Source organism: Ranitomeya imitator, chromosome 2 (assembly GCF_032444005.1).
Source record: "Ranitomeya imitator isolate aRanImi1 chromosome 2, aRanImi1.pri, whole genome shotgun sequence".
Taxonomy (NCBI): Eukaryota; Metazoa; Chordata; class Amphibia; order Anura; family Dendrobatidae; genus Ranitomeya; species Ranitomeya imitator.
In genome coordinates, this window is record NC_091283.1 from 508,311,441 (window position 1) to 508,333,526 (window position 22,086).

A 22,086-nucleotide genomic window follows, 5' to 3' on the forward strand; every position below is an offset into this window, starting at 1 on the left:
TATTTTTTGAGTATACTGTTTTAAATGGGGGGGCGGTCCTGTTACTGTGTAGAGTGATACTATGTTGCCTTCTTCATGTGGTGTAATGTAGAAGTTGGGAAAATTGCGTAATGTGTTCTACAAGCGGAACTCGAGATAACTGTTTTATTTCCTGCAGAGACGAGTCCTGGCTGGATGAAGTGATGGCGGTCTGTGCTGGATGAAAGATGAAGGACTTCACCTAGAGACGTCACTGGTGAGTCAGTGTTACCTATACACTGACACTATACACTGTATACTATATACAGAGGTCCTGTGTACAATGTCACCAGTGATCACTGTATTACCTATATATTATATACAGAGCTCCTGTGTGTAATGTCACCAGTGATCACTGTATTACCTGTACACAGACACTGCTTACTAATTACAGATCTCCTGTGCATAATGGCACTGATGGTGATAGTATTGTGGGTTTTTTTTTTTATTACTGATCAGTATTGTAGTATTCAGTCATTGTTGGTTATATGCGGTCTGGTCATGGTGTAGCGGTATTTGTTCCTTGTATGTGATATTATTCGATCACTGTGGTGGTAATATGTCATCTGGTCATAGTGCTGTGGTATTTGTTCCTTGTATGTAGTATTATAGGTCATTTTAAAAATTGAAAAATAAATAAAAATATACCTAAATTGTATTGCATATTTTAACAAATATTTAGTAGGTTACAGTAGAGTAGGGCCCGGCCAAAAGTGTCTACCGTGTTATGGTGGCGGCTTAAAAAATCTTTTGGCCAAAACAAAAGCTGCCGGCTATATGTGTGATCTGGTGATGGGAACTGTCAATGTGTGATAGGTGAGAAGTGGAGATTTTCCAAGAGAGAGCGGTGGGACTGTGGACAGTTTGTGGGGTGGAGCCTGGAGGCGGGGCTGGGGTGGAGCCTGGGCGGAGTCTCAAGGGGGCCCCGAAAATTTTGCCAGTATGGGGCCCCGAAATTTCTAGTGGCAGCCCTGTGTGAGAGCATATAAAAGCTGACTGCTACTCCACGTATTTCCAGTCTAAAAGAACACACTTTATTCACAGCACACAGAATATATAACACAGATACACAGGGCAGGCCAATAGAAAAAGCAGGCCAGACATACATTACAATAGCCGCTGATATTTACTGTGGGAATTACAAAGGTGGGGGAGGTCAGAAAGAGAATATCTTGTCCCCTCTGACCAGGGGCGCGGCCTGTGGACTGATGCATTTCACATGGAACCTATTATACATAATATATACTGCATAACATATTCTTGGTGCTGGGGTTCTGTAACAACGAGAAACTAGAAACATCTGGAATGAGAGAGAAAGAATTAGAAAGAACTAGAAAGAACGAACGAACGAGAACAGAAGTTGTGAGGACTATTCCGAATGCTCAGCAGGGAAGCACTACAACACACAGGCGCTAGTGGTAGACACTGATTTCCACCTGCAAAGGGAACTCTGGATGTGCCATCGGACCGGCCGGTCTCAGACAGCCCAGTTAACAGTGCTCTGGATTGTGGATCCTGAAGTCTTCAGTAAAGAGGTAAAGAGACTGCAACCTTGTGTCCTCGTTATTGTCTGCACCTCACACCATCACTATCTACATTACTGGGAAGCCATGGGGACATACTTAACCTGTGGGAAGGTATACCATCGAGCTGCCATTCCATCACCCCAGCGGTCCCCAAGCAGCGTCGGTCACCCTGACCGAACACCACAGGTGGCATCACGAAACCTTGACAGACTCGCATCACCTTTCATTGGACGCCCCTTAGCAGGGTCACGGACCGGGTCCAGCCACCGTGACAACCCCAGAACCGAGACAGAAAGGACCGGTACCGAGTAACCTGTGGCCCTGTGTCTGGGGGCGATCCACAAAGTTAAGAATAAGTAACATGACTATTCTTTTGGCGTTTTCTGCTAGGAAGAAACACTACTTTTCAATAGATGTAAATAGGAAGGCCCAAAAAGATGCCATGGGTTTTTTTTAAGCATTTTCAGCGTTTTTGCTACAAAAACACTAGTGTTCTCTTCTTTGTTTAATGCGATTAAAAAAAAAAAGGTTGAAAAATTGTTGTTAAAGATGCACAAAAAGGCAGCATAAAAATGCTATAAAAAAAACTTTTAAAGAATAATTTTTTTTTTTTTTTAGGAAACTGCCAAAAAGAACTAAAAAATTACAATTTAAGTTTAGAAAACTCCTGAGAAAAGGAGCAATTCCCGAAGCATCTACTGCTTGAAAAACGGATATTTTAGACCACCGGAAACAGATATGAACATACCTTAACAATGCTTTAAATATAGAAGTGTTAATAGTTTATTTTTATCAATTAACAAAATGCAAAGTGAACGAAATCAAAATCACAGCCTTTTGCCTTCACCACAGCATCAATTCTCCTAGGTACACTTATACTCTGTTTTTGGAATGAGTTCAGCAGGAAGGTTGTTCCTAACTAATCTTGAAGAACTAACCACAGATCTTCTGTGCTAGTAGACTTGCACAAAGTCTTCTGTCTCTTCATGCAAACCCATGGCTCTTTGGGGGGCCATCTCATCACTTCCAGGACTCCGTGTTCTTGACGCTGAAGATAGTTCTTAATGACATTGGCTGTATGTTTTGGGTCATTGTTCTGCTTCCACCTTCACCTCCCTGATGGAATAAAATGATGTATAAGGCTAGGTTCACATTGCGTCAAGTACATGGCGTCAAACGGATGCGTTAAACGCATGTACAGAAACGGAGCAAAAATATGTGAAATTCGTCGTCACGGTAACGCTAGCGTTAACGCATGTGATCGCGTTTTTTCATTTTGATGTCCGTTTACGAAGTATCCGTTTGTCTGCGTTTGTCACTGTCAATAAAGTTGTTCTTTTTTTTTTTTTTTTTCCCTTTTGTCATTGTCGGGTGTGGGCACAGACTCATTCTCCATTTTGAAAGCATTGAGTGAACTTCTGCTAGCAAGATGTTTGTGTCTGAGCTCGTCAGATTTCGCTTGATGCGGTTGCGACTTCGGCAGAGAAAGCGTAGTTCGCAAAGGAGATATTGGATCCACGAAGTGAATTTCTTGCGGAGTACATATGGTGCCTTTCACACCCTGTATGTGCAGCTTCGGGATCATCCCTTCAAATTCCAACGCTATCTACGGATGTCCATTGAGACCTTTGATGTTCTGCTCTCACATGTGAAGGATGAGATACATCATCATCGCAGCACTTTTCGTGAAAGCATCAGTGCGGAGCAACGTTTAGTAGTGACTGTGAGGTAATTATACATTTTTTTTATCATTCTATTGACAAAGACTAGATCTCGGTATCGTGTGGCCTAATGTTCATTTTGCAATTGTATATTATATTGTCAACTAGCCTTTAGATGATCATTAAAATCCTAATTTTTTTTTTTTTGTTTTTGAATGTCAACAGATATCTGGCTACCGGAGAAACTTTTGCGTCACTGCATTACCAGTTTCGACTTGGGAAGTCAACAATTTGTCAACTGGTTCGGGAAACTTGTGATGCCATTTGGAACAACTTGCAACCACTTGTGCTACCAACACCAACATCAGAAATGTGGCTAGCAATTTCCCAACAGTTCGAGGATGTGGCTAATTTCCCCAATTGTATTGGTGCCGTGGACGGAAAGCACATTCGGATTCAGAAACCTGCACATAGTGGTTCCCTCTACTATAACTATAAGAAATACTTTTCTATAGTATTGATGGCGATTGCGGATGCCAGGTACCGTTTTGTTGCTGTGGATATTGGAGCTTATGGCCGGACTAACGATTCCAGAGTATTCAGAGACTCCAACATGGGCCAATGTTTGTACAACCAAAGTTTAAACATACCGTCATCACGACCTCTTCCGGGGACCGAAGGCCCAAGTTTGCCCTATGTTTTAGTTGGTGATGAGGCCTTCCAACTAGGACAAAATCTCCTCAAGCCCTACTCAAGCCGTAGTCTAGACTCCAGCAGGCGCATTTTTAATTATCGCTTGAGCCGGGCTAGACGTTATGTGGAGTGTGCCTTTGGGATTTTGACATTAAAATGGCGGATTTTACTAACCTGCATGCAACTGCAACCAGACAATGTGGACCGTGTTGTGAAGGCATGCATCTGTCTGCACAATTTTGTGGCGAGACATGAACCCCAGTTGGTAGACCCCAATGATTGTGAGTCGAACCTCAGTAGCATTGAATCGACTACAGTTCGTTCTGCATCACAAATAATGAGGATTCGTGATCAATTTGCACACTACTTCACACATGAAGGCCAGGTTCCATGGCAAGACAGACACGTGTGAAAATAATTTAAAGTCTTCCTGATGTCGTGTAAAAAGTTACGTAGTGTAAAAAGTTATGTTGTTTAACCTGATGTCGTGTAAAAAGTTACGTAGTGTAAAAAGTTATGTTGTTTAACCTGATGTCGTGTAAAAAGTTACGTAGTGTAAAAAGTTATGTTGTTTAACCTGATGTCGTGTAAAAAGTTACGTAGTGTAAAAAGTTATGTTGTTTAACCTGATGTCGTGTAAAAAGTTACCTTATGTCGTGTAAAAAGTTAAAGTTAAAGTCATACAAGAATCTGAAATTTGAAACAGTTTACTAAATGTTTTTGTATTTTCCCAACAAACTGTTGGTACACAGGTGTAACATATGATATCCCATAGGGATGAAAAAAAAAAGGAAAATAGAAATTAACAACAAAACCCCCCCCCCAAAAAAAAAATTCCAACGCGGTAATTGCACCTGGCTGTGGACAGTGAACTGTACTAAAGACTTTGGTACTGCACGGGAGTATTGTCTGCCCAACTATATGATGGACTACTACATTGTCTTTGAGGTTCCACGCTCGTTTCACCCCGGCCTCTATATTGAGGGTTGTAGGGCGGCATGTCCAGTCTTCTTCTTCCCGATGGAGCGGGTTCCTCGGTGCCCACAAATTCCTCTACAAGCTCGTTAAGTCTTTGTCGAAACATAAGGTTTCTATGTGCCGGGATATTTTGTACTACAGGCACATAGGATAATAAAAGTAGCTTCCACTCATTAGCAGAGTAGACAGACTCGCGTGCTTGCAGCTCGGTAATTTCTCGTCTCAGGTCTTTGAGCTCACTGCGACACATGTCCTCTACCCGTTGGAGTCCATCCACGATAATTGCATCTGCTTCATCTTTTTGAGATGCTCGCTTGCGTCCACGCTGTGATTGCAACCGGGCACTCACACCTGCAGCAACAGTGCTTCTATCCGCAGATCGTGGCTCGGTGATGCCAGACACATCTTCAGGTTGCGTTGGTTCCACTGAAGAAGGCTCAAGTTCCTCTGCTGGTCTAGGAGCAGCGGTACTGCATATCGTGCTGTAACCCAAAAACAAAAATTACTTATTTTCCTTTAAACAATTTAGTCTCGCACACAGACCTTCTTGTACTTACGAGCGCTGAGACACTGTTTTCTGAAGAAAGAGCAGTTGGTCATAATGCACATACGGTGTCACCCGTTTGCCACTTGATCCGCTTGGTGCATTCTGACTGTTCCGGTAGTCACGGACAAAGCGATCGCGGATGGACTTCCAACGGGTATGGACAGCATCGGCTTTAAATTTAAAAAAAAAAAATATATATATAAAAATAGTAGATTGTGTTAAGATATAGGAAAAATTGTTCATAGTTTGCTACGATAGTTGATATATAAATAGTAGATAGATAGTTGTTAGATAAGAAATAGTGTAGAAATAGTGTATAGATAGATAGATATATAGTGTACAGATAGTTGATAATTGAGAGATAGATAGCAGACAACAAGTGGATAGGTTGATAGGATAGAAAATTTTTTTTTTTTTAAACATTTTCCGATGTTACGTCACCAATATTTACCAATTTTTTTCTTTGAGGTTGTCGACTTCTCCATGTATCGGGGATCAAAGTGACAGATTATTTGATCCCACAACTTCCGGTTCTTCACGATGTCATGGTGGGAGCTGTCGCTCTGGTCCCATATGGAGGGGTTGGCTTCCACAAGGTTAATAAGTGTCTCATTGTGGATAGTCAATGGCTCTTCGTCAACGACAATCCTTTTTTTTTTTGGCGCTGACTTGGACTATGTAAACACAAAACGTTATGTTGATAGTGTCAATTTCACTGGATGGCCATATTCATATATACAGAGATAGATAGATACATAGATATAGCAATATATAGATATATAGATAGATAGATAGATGTAGATAGATAGATATACATTGATAGATAGATAGATAGATACATAGATATTGATAGATAGATATATAGATAGATAGATAGATACATAGATATTGATAGATAGATATATAGATAGATAGATACATAGATAGATAGATAGATATAGATTGATAGATAGATATTGATAGATAGATATATAGATAGATAGATACATAGATATAGATAGATAGATAGATAGATACAAAGATATTGATAGATAGATATATAGATAGATACATAGATTTAGATAGATAGATATAGATAGATAGATACATAGATATTGATAGATAGATACATAGATATAGATAGACAAATAGATGGAGCGATAGATAGTTGATAGATAGTTTATAGGTATAGTAGATAGAAAGTGAATAGATAGATTGTTGGTAAATATTGGATAGAATATTTCTATTTTATATTTACCACTGGCAGTTGTGGCGACGACAGACGGCTAGGGACCTTTTTTCTTTTTTGTCCTCCTTGTGCCACAACCTATTGTGTATGTAAAATGTAAAAAAAAATATTTTAACATTAAATAATGTTAACATTCATTGGATCAATAAATTTATGCCTGAAAAATTCAACATGTGTGCTATGTACCTTTGTTGTTTTTGCGTGTTTTTTTGGGGGAGGTCTAACAGCCTTGGGCTCAGAAGACTCCTATTCACAATAAAACAATAAACAGGATTGTTATGCCTAGCTCAATACAATGGAGTTTCACACAACATGGTTTTTTAAAGTGCAAGCCTACCGACTCAGAAGAAAAAATCGCAGACACGCTGCTGCTGCTGACATCTGTATCCGACATCTGTGTGCAACAAAACAATACATTTTTAGTACACACACATCCGACGGACATTACAGACTCCCATGATGTATACAGAGATATATAATATATAGAAATGTACTTACAATTTAGCTACGGCAAAACACTCTGTCACGTGCAGGAGACTTTGTGTGAGTGGGATATTTTAATGGCCGAAGTCACATTTCCTGTCACATGACCACATGTGACCACCTTCAAAAGCTATTAAAACGTGTGGTTCTATTTGGAAATTTTTCATGATTTGCGTCTGACTGCGTTTGCCATAGCCTTCTATGGCAGAATGAACGCTTCCGTTAGTAGTGCGTTAGCTTGGCCGGACCCGAAAACGCTGCAAGCCGCGTTGAAGGTCCGTCAGAAAAAAAACGTTATGTGACAAACGCATACCAATTTAGGGATGCGTCACGATGCGTCAGACAATGCAAGTCTATGGGCGCGTTAGTATGTGCGTTACATTGCGTTTTTACTACTTAAAAACGAGTCCGTTAGACGGACACACCTAGCGCAATGTGAACCCAGCCTAAGTATCTGCTTATATTCTTCAGCATTGAGGACACCATTAATCCAGAATAGTTCCATTATTCTATTTGCTGAAATGAAGGCCCAAACTTGCAGGGAACCTCCACCATGGCTCACTGCTACCTGCAGACACTCCTTATTGTACCGCTCTCCAGCGCTTGTGGGAATATGCTGCCTTCTGTTACAGCTAAATGGTTCATATTTTTACTCCTCATTTCAACATACCTGCTGCAATTTTTTCTGCACCTGAGCTCCTATGTTTTCTTGCAAAGTTAAGTCACTTGATCTTGTTTCCATATTGAAGGTTTGGCTTTTTGGTTAAATTTTTTCACGGAACTTCCAACAGTAGATGGGTGTAGCTGGTTCCTACAGGTTGCTACCAGTTCTGAGTTGATGGCACTGCTGAACATCTTCCGATTTCAAAGTGAAGTAAGCATGTTGTGTTTTTAATCTACTGTACCAAGTTTCATTGGCCGACCACTCCATCCATGATCCTCAAGATTGTCCATATATCTGAATGGGTACCTGTGAAACCTCTTCTGAGACTAAATTTCTCTCTCTCTGTGGAGGGGTAATAGTATATGTTTGGATGTGACGATCAGTTTTTTGAAATTTGTATTCACTAGCCTTCTGACTGAGCACTCCGCCTCTTAGCCACAGGTGTTTTAATCTCAGCAGGTCCATTACCCCTCCACAGAGAGAGAGAAATTTAGTCTCAGAAGAGGTTTCACAGGTACCCATTCAGATGAAGACGTTTATTCTCAGCAAGGAAAGGAAAGTGTAGGACCTGGTATACGAGAGATGCCCTAATGTGGCTACCAGGTACACATGAATTGGCCAATTTATGAGGCTAAACGCTCACATTTCTATCATTTTTTGTTGCTTTCCAGTGACTGGTCAAAAGTGTGTCATGACTTTATGGACACACTGTATTTTGTTTTAAAGCATTCTTACTTTGCAGCATTTTTACGCACCTGACTAAACCTTTTGCAAAGTGCTGTGTATAGAATAAAAAGGTGGAATACCTTTTAGTCATTGATTTCAGTCTTCCATTCAGTCCCTTTTCCACAATGTATGTAATCCACCCCCTCGCTATCTGCCTGCCTTTACTGACGTGTAAATGAATGGCTAGTTCTATGAATATCACTGATACCGGCGTGGTCCTGTAATGGGAGTCACTGATGTAACAAGTCACATTGTGACTCCTACTACCCTCCATTCTAAATATTTCATGATCAACTGTGAGAGATATTTATTTATTTTACTCATTTATATAGCGCCATTAATTCCACAGAGCTTTACATACATTATCGGCACTGTTCCCATTGGGGCTCAAAATCTAGCTTACCTATCAGTATGTCTTTGGAATGTCGGAGGAAACCAACACACACACAGGGAGAACATACAAACTCTTTGCAGATATTGTCCTTGGTGGGATTTGAACCCAGAACTCCAGCACTGCAAAGCTACAGTGCTAACCACTGTGCCACCGTGCTATTATAGGAAAATGGAAGTGTTTAAGAGCCACATTAATTCAGCCATGAAGTGGAAGACCACATAAAATGACAGAATGCGATCGTTGAGTCTTGAAGCACATATTCCATAAGGCCGGCGTCACACTAGGCGTAAGTAAATACGGTCCGTTTTTTATGGCCGTAATACGCAGTAATTGTGCCAAAACACTGTTCCTTATTCAATGCGGGGATGCGATTTTTACGCACAAATTTATCCCTGTGTCAGCCATATGGCATCCGTATGGCTTCCGTACGGCGATTTTTTTCTCGCAGGCTTGCAAAATGGACATATCATGGATCCATCGGCTCAAATATTCTTAAAAACATATATACAGTATATATATATATATATGTCAGTGAGACATATATATATATATTTATATACAGTATATATATATATTTATATTTAATTCAGCGCTAGATAGCAGAAAAGCTGGTAATGCAATTGCTGGCTTTTCCTATCTCCTTCACAAACCCGACAGGATATGAGACATGGTTTACATACAGTAAACCATCTCGTATCCCCTTTTTTATTAGATATTCCTTTTTACTAATGTAAGAAGTGTCTTTGTGTCAAATTTGGGGGCTCTAGCTATTAAATTTAAGGGTTAAATCCTGGAAAAAATTGGCGTGGGCTCCCGCGCAATTTTCTCCACCAGAGTGGGAAAGCCAATGACTGAGGGCAGATATTAACCCCTTAGCGACCGCCGATACGCCTTTTAACGGCGGCTGCTAAGGGTACTTAAACCACAGCGCCGTTAATTAACGGCGCTGTGGAAAAAGTGAATAACGCCCCCCAGAGTCCGATTTTCTCCGGGGTCTCGGCTGCCGGGGGTAGCCGAGACCCCAGAGAACATGATTCGGGGGTTTTTTTTACCCACCCCGCATTTGCGATCGCCGGTAATTAACCGTTTACCGGCGATCGCAAAAAAAAAAAAATACGCGATCTCTTTTTAATTTCTCTGTCCTCCGATGTAATCGCACATCGGAGGACAGAGAAAAGGGGTCCCAGATAGCCCCCCGATACTCACCTATCTCCCCCGATGCTCCTCGTGGCTCCCGGTGGGCGCCGCCATCTTCAAAATGGCGAGCGCATGCGCAGTGCGCCCGCCGGCTGGCACCGGGGGAATCTTTGGGGTCTCGGCTGCCGGGGGTAGCCGAGACCCCAAAGAACATGATCGGGGTCGGTTTTACCGACCCGTTTTGCGATCACCGGTAATTAACTGTTTACCGGCGACCGCAAAAAAAAAAAAAAAAAAAAGTAAAGTGTAATTCTCTGTCCTCTGATGTGATCGCACATCAGAGGACAGAGAAATAGGGGGATTCGGGGACCCTGGCATACTCACCTGTGTCCCTGGGTCCTCTTGCTGCTCCTCCTGGCTGCCGGGGAAAAGAAAATGGCGGGCGCATGCGCAGTGCGCCCGCCATCTGTCTCCATCTGCTGGCCGGCAGGAGAACAGCAGTTGGGGCTAAAATTAGGGGTAGGAGTAGGGTTAGGGTTAGGGGTAGGGTTAGGGGTAGGGTTAGGGGTAGGGCTAGGGTTAGGGGTAGGGTTAGGGCTAGGGTTAGGGCTAGGGGTAGGGTTAGGGGTAGGGTTAGGGGTAGGGTTAGGGTTAGGGGTAGGGTTAGGGGTAGGGTTAGGGCTAGGGTAAGGGGTAGGGTTAGGGGTAGGGTTAGGGGTAGGGTTAGGGATAGGGTTAGGGCTAGGGCTAGGGTTAGGGCTAGGGTTAGGGTTAGGGCTAAATTTAGGATTAGGGTTGGGGCTAACTTTAGGGTTAGGCTTCTTTCACACTTACGTCGGTACGGGGCCGTCGCAATGTGTCGGCCCGACATACCGACGCACGTTGTGAAAATTGTGAACAACGTGGGCAGCGGATGTAGTTTTTCAACGCATCCGCTGCCCAATCTATGTCCTGGGGAGGAGGGGGCGGAGTTACGGCCACACGTGCGCGGTCAGAAATGGCGGATGCGACGTACAAAAAAACGTTTCATTGAACGTTTTCTTGTGCCGACGCTCCGCCAAAACACAACTGATCCAGTGCACGACGGACGCGACGTGTGGCCATCTGTCACGATCCGTCGGCAATACAAGTCTATGGGCAAAAAACGCATCCTGCGGGCACATTTGCAGGATCCGTTTCTTGTCCAAAACTACGGATTGCGACGGATGCCAAACGATGCAAGTGTGAAAGTAGCCTTAGGGCTAGGGTTAGGGTTGGGGCTAAAGTTAGGGCTAGGGTTGGGGCTAAAGTTAGGGTTAGAGTTGGGATTAGGGTTAGGGTTTGGATTAGGGTTGGTATTAGGGTTAGGGTTGGCATTAGGGTTACGCTTGGGATTAGGGTTAGGTTTGGGATTAGGGTTAAGGTTAGGGTTGTGATTAGGGGTGTATTGGGATTAGGGTTAGGTTTGAGGTTAGGGTTGAGATTAGGATTAGGGGTGTGTTGGATTTAGGGTTTTGATTAGGGTTATGGTTAGGGTTGACATTAGGGTTGTTTTGGGGTAAGGGTTGTGATTATGGTTAGGGTTAGTGATTAGGATTATGGATCAGGTTGGGATTAGGGTTAGGGGTGTGTTGGAGTTGGGTTGGAGCTAGAATTGGGGGGTTTCCACTGTTTAGGTACATCAGGGGATCTCCAAACACGACAGCCAATTTTGCGCTCAAAAAGTCAAATGGTGCTCCCTCCCTTCTGAGCTCTGCCGTGTGCCCAAACAATGGGTTACCCCCACATATGGGGCATCAGCGTACTCGGGATAAATTGGACAACAACTTCTGGGGTCCAATTTCTCTTGTTACCCTTGTGAAAATAAAAACTTGGGGGCTACACAATCTTTTTTGTGGAAATTTTTTTTTTTTTTTATGACTCTGCATTATAAACTTCTGTGAAGCACTTGGGGATTCAAAGTTCTCACCACACATCTATATAAGTTCCTTGGGGGGTCTAGTTTCCAAAATGGGGTCATTTGTGGGGGGTTACTACTGTTTAGGTACATCAGGAGTTCTGCAAACGCAACATAACGCCCACAGACCATTCTATCAAAGTCTGCATTCCAAAACGGCGCTCCTTCCCTTCCGAGCTCTGCCGTGCGCCCAAACAGTGGTTTACCCCCACATATGGTGCATCAGCGTACTTGGGATAAATTGGAGAACAACTATTGCAGTCCAATTTCTCCTGTTACCTTTGTGACAATAAAAACTTGGGGGCTGCAATATCTTTTTTGTGAAAAAAAATATATTTTTTATTTTCACGACTCTGCATTCTAAACTTCTGTGAAGCACTTGGGCATTCAAAGTTCTCACCACACATCTAGATAAGTTCCTTGGGGGGTCTAGTTTCCAAAATGGGGTCACTTGTGGGGGACTACTACTGTTTAGGTACATCAGGGGCTCTGCAATCGCAACATAATGCCCACAGACCATTCTATCAAAGTCTGCATTCCAAAACGGCGCTCCTTCCCTTCCGAGCTCTGCCGTGCACCCAAACAGTGGTTTACCCCCACACATGGCGCATCAGCATACTCGGGATAAATTGGACAACAACTATTGCAGTCCAATTTCTCCTGTTACCCTTGTGAAAATAAAAACTTGGGGGCTACAATATCTTTTTTGTGGAAAAAAAAATATTTTTTATTTTCATGACTCTGCATTCCAAACTTCTGTGAAGCACTTGGGCATTCAAAGTTCTCACCACACATCTAGATAAGTTCCTTGGGGGGTCTAGTTTGCAAAATGGGGTCACTTGTGGAGGGTTTCTACTGGTTAGGTTCATCAGGGGCTCTGCAAACGCAGCATAATGCTCGCAGACCATTCTATCAAAGTCTGCATTCCAAAACGGCGCTCCTTCCTTCCGAGCTCTGCCGTGCGCCTAAACAGTGGTTTACCCCCACATATGGGGTACCAGCATACTCAGGACAAATTGGACAACAACTTTTGGGGTCCAATTTTTCTTGTTACCCTTGTGAAAATAAAAACTTGGGGGCTAAAAAATCTTTTTTGTGGAAAAATAAAATATTTTTTATTTTCACGACTCTGCATTATAAACTTCTGTGAAGCACTTGGGCATTCAAAGTTCTCACCACACATCTAGATAAGTTCCATGTGGGGTCTAGTTTCCAAAATGGGGTCACTTGTGGGGGATTTCTACTGTTTAGGCACATCAGGGGCTCTCCAAACGCGACATGGCGTCCGATCTTAATTCCAGCCAATTCTACATTGAAAAAGTAAAACGGCACTCTTTCTCTTCCAAGCTCTGCGGTGCGCCCAAACAGTGGTTTACCCCCACATATTGGGTATCGACGTACTCAGGAGAAATTGCACAACAACGTTAGTGGTCTAATTTCTCCTGTTACCCTTGTGAAAATAAAAATTTGTGGGCAAAAAGATCATATTTGTAGAAAAAATGCGATTTTTTTTTTTCACGGCTCTACGTTATAAACTTCTGTGAAGCACATGGGGGTTCAAAGTGCTCACCACACATCTAGATAAGTTCCTTAAGGGGTCTAGTTTCCAAAATGGTGTCACTTGTGGGGGGTTTCCTGTTGTGAATTCTGTGGCAGAGTTCACTCCTGTGGTCACAAGTGGTACTTCGGCTGATTCTCTCTGGGAGCTTCCGTTTGTGGAGGAAAGTGGTACTGCAGCTGCTGAGTTTCCTCCCTCAGGTGATCTGGTGAGGTCGTTAGCTGCTTCTCTACTTAACTCCACCTGATGCTTTGATCCATGCTTCCTGTCAATGTTCCAGTGCTGGACTTGTGTTTCTCTGGATCATTCCTGTGGCCTGCTGCTCTGCATAGCTAAGTGCTTCTTTGCTATTTGTTGCTATTTTTTCTGTCCAGCTTGTCTATTTGTTTTGCTGGAAGCTCTGGGACGCAAAGGGTGTACCTCCGTGCCGTTAGTTCGGTACGGAGGGTCTTTTTGCCCCCTTTGCGTGGTTTTCTTTAGGGTTTTGTGTAGACCGCAAAGTTATCTTTCCTATCCTCGTTCTGTCTAGAATATCGGGCCTCACTTTGCTGAATCTATTTCATCCCTACGTTTGTCTTTTCATCTTACTCACAGTCATTATATGTGGGGGGCTGCCTTTTCCTTTTGGGGTATTTCTCTGAGGCAAGGTAGGCTTATTTTTCTATCTTCAGGCTAGTTAGTTTCTCAGGCTGTGCCGAGTTGCATAGGGAGCGTTAGGCGCAATCCACAGCTGCCTCTAGTTGTGTTTGGAGAGGATCAGGAATTGCGGTCTACAGAGTTTCCACGTCTCAGAGCTCGTTCTATTATTTTGGGTTATTGTCAGATCACTGTATGTGCTCTGATCGCTATGTACATTGTGTTACTGAATTGTCTATCACAACAGTACAGGAAGCCAAAAGTACTAATGATTCTCAGTAGAGGGAAAAAAGAAGTTCTGAGACCATTTTTTTTCCTTTGCACTGTGATTTGTCTTTTTTTCCCCCTAGACATTTGGGTGGTTCAGGACACAGGTGTTACAATGGACATTAAAGGTCTGTCTTCATGTGTAGATCAGATCACGGCAAGAGTTCAAGATATTCAAAATTTTGTGGTTCAGAATTCTTTGTTAGAACCGAGAATTCCTATTCCAGATTTGTTTTTTGGAGATAGAACTAAATTTCTGAGTTTCAAGAATAATTGTAAACTGTTTCTGGTTTTGAAACCTCGCTCCTCTGGTGACCCAGCGCAACAGGTTAGGATCGTCATTTCTTTTTTGCGTGGCGACCCTCAGGACTGGGCATTTTCTCTTGCGTCAGGAGATCCTGCATTGAGTGATATCGATGCGTTTTTCCTGGCGCTTGGATTGCTGTACGATGAGCCTAATTCAGTAGATCAGGCAGAAAAAAATTTGCTGGCTCTTTGTCAGGCTCAGGATGAGATAGAGCTATATTGCCAGAAATTTAGAAAATGGTCCGTGCTCACTCAATGGAATGAATCTGCGCTTGCAGCCATTTTCAGAAAGGGTCTCTCTGAAGCCATTAAGGATGTCATGGTGGGATTTCCTATGCCCGCTGGTTTGAATGAGTCAATGTCTTTGGCCATTCAGATCGGTCGACGCTTGCGTGAGCGTAAATCTGTGTACCATTTGGCGGTATTACCTGAGATTAAACCTGAGCCTATGCAGTGCAATAGGACTATGACTAGAGTTGAACGGCAAAAACACAGACGTCTGAATGGGCTGTGTTTCTACTGTGGTGATTCCACTCATGCTATCTCTGATTGTCCTAAGCGCACTAAGCGGTTCGCTAGGTCTGCCGCCATTGGTACTGTACAGTCAAAATTTCTTCTGTCCGTTGCCTTGATATGCTCCTTGTCGTCGTATTCTGTCATGGCGTTTGTGGATTCAGGCGCTGCCCTGTATTTGATGGACTTGGATTATGCTAAACGTTGTGGGTTTTTATTGGAGCCCTTGCAGTGTCCTATTCCATTGAGAGGAATTGATGCTACACCTTTGGCCAAGAATAAGCCTCAATACTGGACCCAACTGACCATGTGCATGGCTCCTGCACATCAGGAGGTTATTCGCTTTCTGGTGTTGCATAATCTGCATGATGTGGTCGTGTTGGGGTTGCCATGGCTACAAGCCCATAATCCAGTATTGGATTGGAATTCCATGTTGGTGTCCAGCTGGGGTTGTCAGGGGGTACATGGTGATGTTCCATTTCTGTCAATTTCGTCATCCACCCCTTCTGAGGTTCCAGAGTTCTTGTCTGATTACCGGGATGTATTTGATGAGCCCAAGTCCGATGCCCTGCCTCCGCATAGGGATTGTGATTGTGCTATCAATTTGATTCCTGGTAGTAAATTCCCAAAAGGTCGACTGTTTAATTTATCCGTGCCTGAGCACATCGCTATGCGTAGTTATGTGAAGGAATCCCTGGAGAAGGGGCATATTCGCCCGTCTTCGTCGCCATTAGGAGCAGGGTTCTTTTTTGTAGCCAAGATGGATGGTTCGCTGAGACCGTGTATAGATTACCGCCTTCTTAATAAGATCACTGTTAAATTTCAGTACCCCTTGCCATTGTTATCTGATTTGTTTGCTCGGATTAAGGGGGCTAGTTGGTTCACTAAGATAGATCTTCGTGGTGCGTATAATCTGGTGAGAATCAGGCAAGGCGATGAATGGAAAACTGCATTTAATACGCCCGAGGGTCATTTTGAGTATCTAGTGATGCCGTTCGGACTTGCCAATGCTCCATCAGTGTTTCAGTCCTTTATGCATGACATCTTCCGTGAGTACCTGGATAAATTCCTGATTGTGTACTTGGATGACATTTTGATCTTCTCGGATGATTGGGAGTCTCATGTGAAGCAGGTCAGAACGGTTTTTCAGGTCCTGCGTGCTAATTCCTTGTTTGTGAAGGGATCAAAGTGTCTCTTTGGTGTGCAGAAGGTTTCATTTTTGGGGTTCATCTTTTCCCCTTCTACTATCGAGATGGATCCGGTTAAGGTCCAAGCCATCCATGATTGGACTCAGCCGACATCTCTGAAAAGTCTGCAAAAGTTCCTGGGCTTTGCTAATTTTTATTGTCGCTTCATCTGCAATTTTTCTAGTGTTGCCAAACCATTGACCGATTTGACCAAGAAGGGTGCTGATTTGGTCAATTGGTCTTCTGCTGCTGTGGAAGCTTTTCAAGAGTTGAAGCGTCGTTTTTCTTCTGCCCCTGTGTTGTGTCAACCAGATGTTTCTCTTCCGTTCCAGGTCGAGGTTGATGCTTCTGAGATTGGAGCAGGGGCTGTTTTGTCACAGAGAGGTTCTGGTTGCTCAGTGATGAAACCATGCGCTTTCTTTTCCAGGAAGTTTTCGCCTGCTGAGCGAAATTATGATGTGGGCAACCGAGAGTTGCTGGCCATGAAGTGGGCATTCGAGGAGTGGCGTCACTGGCTTGAAGGAGCTAAGCATCGCGTGGTGGTATTGACTGATCATAAGAACTTGACTTATCTCGAGTCTGCCAAGCGCTTGAATCCTAGACAAGCTCGTTGGTCGTTGTTTTTTGCCCGTTTTGACTTTGTGATTTCGTACCTTCCGGGCTCTAAAAATGTGAAGGTGGATGCTCTGTCTAGGAGTTTTGTGCCCGACTCTCCGGGTTTATCTGAGCCGGCGGGTATCCTAAAGGAAGGAGTAATTGTGTCTGCCATCTCCCCTGATTTGCGGCGGGTGCTGCAAAAATTTCAGGCTAATAAACCTGATCGTTGCCCAGCGGAGAAACTGTTTGTCCCTGATAGGTGGACGAATAGAGTTATCTCTGAACTTCATTGTGCGGTGTTGGCTGGTCATCCTGGAATCTTTGGTACCAGAGAGTTAGTGGCTAGATCCTTTTGGTGGTCCTCTCTGTCGCGGGATGTGCGTACTTTTGTGCAGTCCTGTGGGATTTGTGCTCGGGCTAAGCCCTGCTGTTCTCGTGCCAGTGGGTTGCTTTTGCCCTTGCCGGTCCCGAAGAGGCCTTGGACACATATCTCTATGGATTTTATTTCTGACCTTCCCGTTTCTCAAAAGATGTCAGTCATTTGGGTGGTCTGTGATCGCTTTTCTAAGATGGTCCATCTGGTACCCTTGTCTAAATTGCCTTCCTCCTCTGATTTGGTGCCTTTGTTCTTCCAGCATGTGGTTCGTTTGCATGGCATTCCAGAGAATATTGTTTCTGACAGAGGTTCCCAGTTTGTTTCGAGGTTTTGGCGAGCCTTTTGTGGTAGGATGGGCATTGACTTGTCTTTTTCCTCGGCTTTCCATCCTCAGACTAATGGCCAGACCGAACGAACCAATCAGACCTTGGAAACATATCTGAGATGCTTTGTTTCTGCTGATCAGGATGACTGGGTGTCCTTTTCGCCTTTGGCTGAGTTCGCCCTTAATAATCGGGCCAGCTCGGCTACCTTGGTTTCGCCGTTTTTCTGCAATTCTGGGTTCCATCCTCGTTTCTCTTTAGGACAGGTTGAGTCTTCGGACTGTCCTGGTGTGGATACTGTGGTGGACAGGTTGCAGCAGATTTGGACTCAGGTAGTGGACAATTTGACCTTGTCCCAGGAGAAGGCTCAACTTTTCGCTAATCGCAGACGCCGTGTGGGTCCCCGACTTCGTGTTGGGGATCTGGTTTGGTTATCTTCTCGTCATATTCCTATGAAGGTTTCCTCTCCTAAGTTTAAACCTCGTTTTATTGGTCCGTATAGGATTTCTGAGGTTCTTAATCCTGTGTCTTTTCGTCTGACCCTTCCAGATTCTTTTTCCATACATAACGTATTCCATAGGTCATTGTTGCGGAGATACGTGGCACCTATGGTCCCATCTGTTGAGCCTCCTGCCCCGGTTTTGGTGGAGGGGGAATTGGAGTATATTGTGGAGAAGATTTTGGATTCTCGTGTTTCAAGACGGAAACTCCAGTATCTGGTTAAATGGAAGGGTTATGCTCAGGAAGATAATTCCTGGGTTTTTGCCTCTGATGTCCATGCTCCCGATCTTGTTCGTGCCTTTCATGTGGCTCATCCTGGTCGGCCTGGGGGCTCTGGTGAGGGTTCGGTGACCCCTCCTCAAGGGGGGGGGTACTGTTGTGAATTCTGTGGCAGAGCTCCCTCCTGTGGTCACAAGTTGTACTTCGGCTGATTCTCTCTGTGAGCTTCTGTTGGTGGAGGGAAGTGGTACTGCGGCTTCTGAGTTTCCTCCCTCAGGTGATCTGGTGAGGTCGTTAGGTGCTTCTCTACTTAACTCCACCTAATGCTTTGATCCTGGCTTCCTGTCAATGTTCCAGTGTTGGACTTGCTTTTCCCTGGATCATTCCTGTGGCCTGCTGCTCTGCATAGCTAAGTTCTTCTTTGCTATTTGTTTGCTATTTTTTTCTGTCCAGCTTGTCTATTTGTTGCTGGAAGCTCTGGGACGCAAAGGGTGTACCTCCGTGCCGTTAGTTCGGTACAGAGGGTCTTTTTGCCCCCTTTGCGTGGTGTTCTTTAGGGTTTTGTGTAGACCGCAAAGTTACCTTTTCTATCCTCGATCTGTTAAGAAAGTCGGGCCTCACTTTGCTGAATCTATTTCTATTAGCTCTGCTAATGCAGCTGTGCTCCTGACTGTAAAACTTGGTGAATGAATGGAATGCAGGGGAATGTACTGTAGTTACCTCGAGTCGCGGTGATGCTCCCTCTGCTGGATGAACTCATATGAACTCGAGCTTGGGAAAATATTCTGAAAAGTTCCCACGCTCAAGTTCATATGAGTTCATCCAGCAAAGGGCGCATCACCGCGACTTGAGGTAACTTAAGTACATTCCCCTGCATTCACAATCATGGGGAAGACTGCTGACTTGACAGATGTACAGAAGATAGTCATTGACACACTCCACAAGGAGGGTAAGCCACAAAAGGTCATTGCTAAAGAAGCTGGCTGTTCACAGAGTGCTGTATCCAAGCATATTAATGGAAAGTTGAGTGGAAGGAAAAAGTGTGGTAGAAAAAGGAGCACAAGCAACCGGGATCACCGCAGCCTTGCAAGGATTTTTAAGAAAAGGCCATTCAAAAAAGGGGGAGATTCATAAGGACTGGACTGCTGCTGGAATCATTGCTTCAAGAGCCACCACACACAGACTTATCCAGGCCATGGGCTACAAGTGTCGCATTCCTTGTGTCAAGCCACTCATGACCAATAGACAGCGCCAGAACCATCTTACCTGGGCCTAGGAGAAAAATAACTGGACTCTTGCCAGTGGTCCAAGGTGTTGTTTTCAGATGAAAGTAAATTTTGCATTTCATTTGGAAATCAAGGTCCCAGAGTCTGGAGGAAGAATGGAGAGGCCACAATCCAAGCTGCTTGAGGTCTAGTGTGAAGTTTCCACAATCAGTGATGGTGTGGTGAGCCATGTCATCTGCTGGTGTAGGTCCACTGTGTCTTATCAAGACTAAAGTCAGAGCAGCCGTCTACCAGGAAATTTTAGTGCACTTAATGCTTCCCTCTGCCGACAAGCTTTATGGAGATGGAAATTTCATTCTCCAGCAGGACTTGGCACCTGTCCACACTGCCAAAAGTACCAATACCTGGTTTAAAAACAACAGCATCACTGGGCTTGATTGACCAGCAAACTCACCTGACTTTAACCCCATAGAGAATCTATGGTGTATTGTGAAGAGGAAGATGAGAGACACCAGACCCAACAATGCAGATAAACTAAATGCTACCATCAAAGCAACCCAGGCTTCCATAACACCTCTGCAGTGCCACAGGCTGATCGCCTCCATGCCACGCCGTATTGATGCAATAATTAATGCAAAAGGAGCCCCGACCAAGTATTGAGTGCATTTACTGAACATACATTTCAGTAGGCCGACATTTCAGATTTTAAAATCATTTTTCAAGCTGGTGTTATAAAGCATTCTAATTTACTGAGATAATGACTTTTGGATATTTATTGGCTGTAAGCCATAATCATCAACATTAACAGAAATAAACACTTGAAATAGATCACTCTGTAATGACTCTATATAATACTGTACATACTCGAGTATAAGCCGACCCAAGTATAAGCCGAGGCACCTAATTTTGCCACGGAAAACTGGGTAAGCTTATTGACTCAAGTACAAGCCGAGTATACATTGTCCCCTCATCCCTGTCCTGCTATGTGTGGCTCCCCCTAGTCTCCTAGTTGTATGCATGGCTCGGCGTCCTCCCCAGTCTTCCCCCTTGTATGCATGGCTCGGCGTACTCCTCCGTCCTACCCCATCATCCCCCGTCCTCTCACGTCCTTCCCCGTCATACTCACCCTCCTCTCGTGGTCACTGCACGTCCCTGCATCTCTGTTGTCCTGGCGCGGCAGCTCTTCCTGTGCTGAGCGATCACGTAGTACCACTCATTAATGTAATGAATATGTGCTGCACACCTTTGGGAGTGGAGATGCATGCATATTCATTACCTTAATGAGCGGTACCATGTGACCACTGAGCACAGGAAGAGCTGCCGCATCGGGACAACAGAGATGCAGGGACGTGCAGCGACTGTGCGAGGAGGGTGAGCATGATGTCACAGCCGCCGGCTTCTGATGCTGCCCCTCCCCCAATGGCTTTCTGAGCAATGACTCATGTATAAGCCGAAGGGGGCATTTTCAGCACAAAAAAAGTGCTGAAAATCTCGAGTACATATTATATATGAGATTCACTTTTTGTATTGAAGAACTGAAATAAATTAACTATTTGATGATATTCCAATTTTGTGAGAAGCACCTGTAGTAGATATAGAGAAATGCCATATTTTTTCATACATATAAGAGTCTCCCAAACAAAGGCCATAAAGTTTTCACTGTTAATTTAGAATTTGTATCTATAGTGCTGGCATTTACCCCATCCTGCTATTCAAATCCATATTGTTATAGTGAACTCCATCCACATGGAAGGTCTTATGAACACCTCTGATGTTATCCTGGTGCTATATAATAATTAGAGTGCAAGCTCTGCAGGCTCACTGTAGTCAGTTTGCTGAGGATGCACCATGTGTATGTGTGTATGAGTATGTGTGTGATATATGTGAATGTGTGAGGGAGGGGGAGGTGTGTGATGTGGGTGAAGGGTGGGGGTGATTTTATTGTAGCAGATTTTTGGCAAGTCTCCAAATCTCTTTTCTTCATACCTATCACACATCTCTGTGATGGGGAACAGCAGAGATTCCCACTCTTTGTGGCGATCACACATTGGGAGTCTGCGGACGGAACCCACCCTGCCAGCTGGGAGAAACAGCACCTGATTCATTAACTCTTTCACTGCATATGATACCCCACCGTATAAACATGGTCCCCTCATGATACCCAAATCACTTTCTGCAGAGCGTCAGTTCTATCAGATGCTGTATAGTACTTCTTAAAAGCTAAATTACTGGAAATGCTTCTATAACATTATACAACCTCATAAATGTGGAATGTATCAGGTTATTTGTGTGAGTCACGTGTCACTTTATAAGGTTTAAAAAGTTCATAATAGGAATGATCTACCTACATAAGAATGGTGTCTTTTATTTAATGTTTTGTCACTAT

General features: G+C 43.8%; 1 protein-coding gene and 1 long non-coding RNA gene across 2 annotated transcripts; one reads left to right on the forward strand and one right to left on the reverse strand.

Moving 5' to 3' along the window:
• Positions 1 to 2,925: 2,925 nt before the first annotated feature.
• Positions 2,926 to 6,821, forward strand: LOC138664721 (uncharacterized). Its single transcript, XM_069751665.1, has 2 exons — positions 2,926 to 3,272; positions 3,431 to 6,821. The coding sequence occupies exons 1-2, from the start codon at positions 2,974 to 2,976 to the stop codon at positions 4,308 to 4,310; spliced, it is 1,179 nt and encodes a 392-aa protein (XP_069607766.1). The 5' UTR covers positions 2,926 to 2,973; the 3' UTR covers positions 4,311 to 6,821.
• Positions 6,038 to 7,317, reverse strand: LOC138664722 (uncharacterized). Its single transcript, XR_011318380.1, has 4 exons — positions 6,989 to 7,317; positions 6,838 to 6,897; positions 6,661 to 6,729; positions 6,038 to 6,097 (listed from the first exon to the last, which is right to left on the reverse strand). It is a non-coding gene; the product is annotated as an uncharacterized lncRNA (long non-coding RNA).
• Positions 7,318 to 22,086: the final 14,769 nt, after the last annotated feature.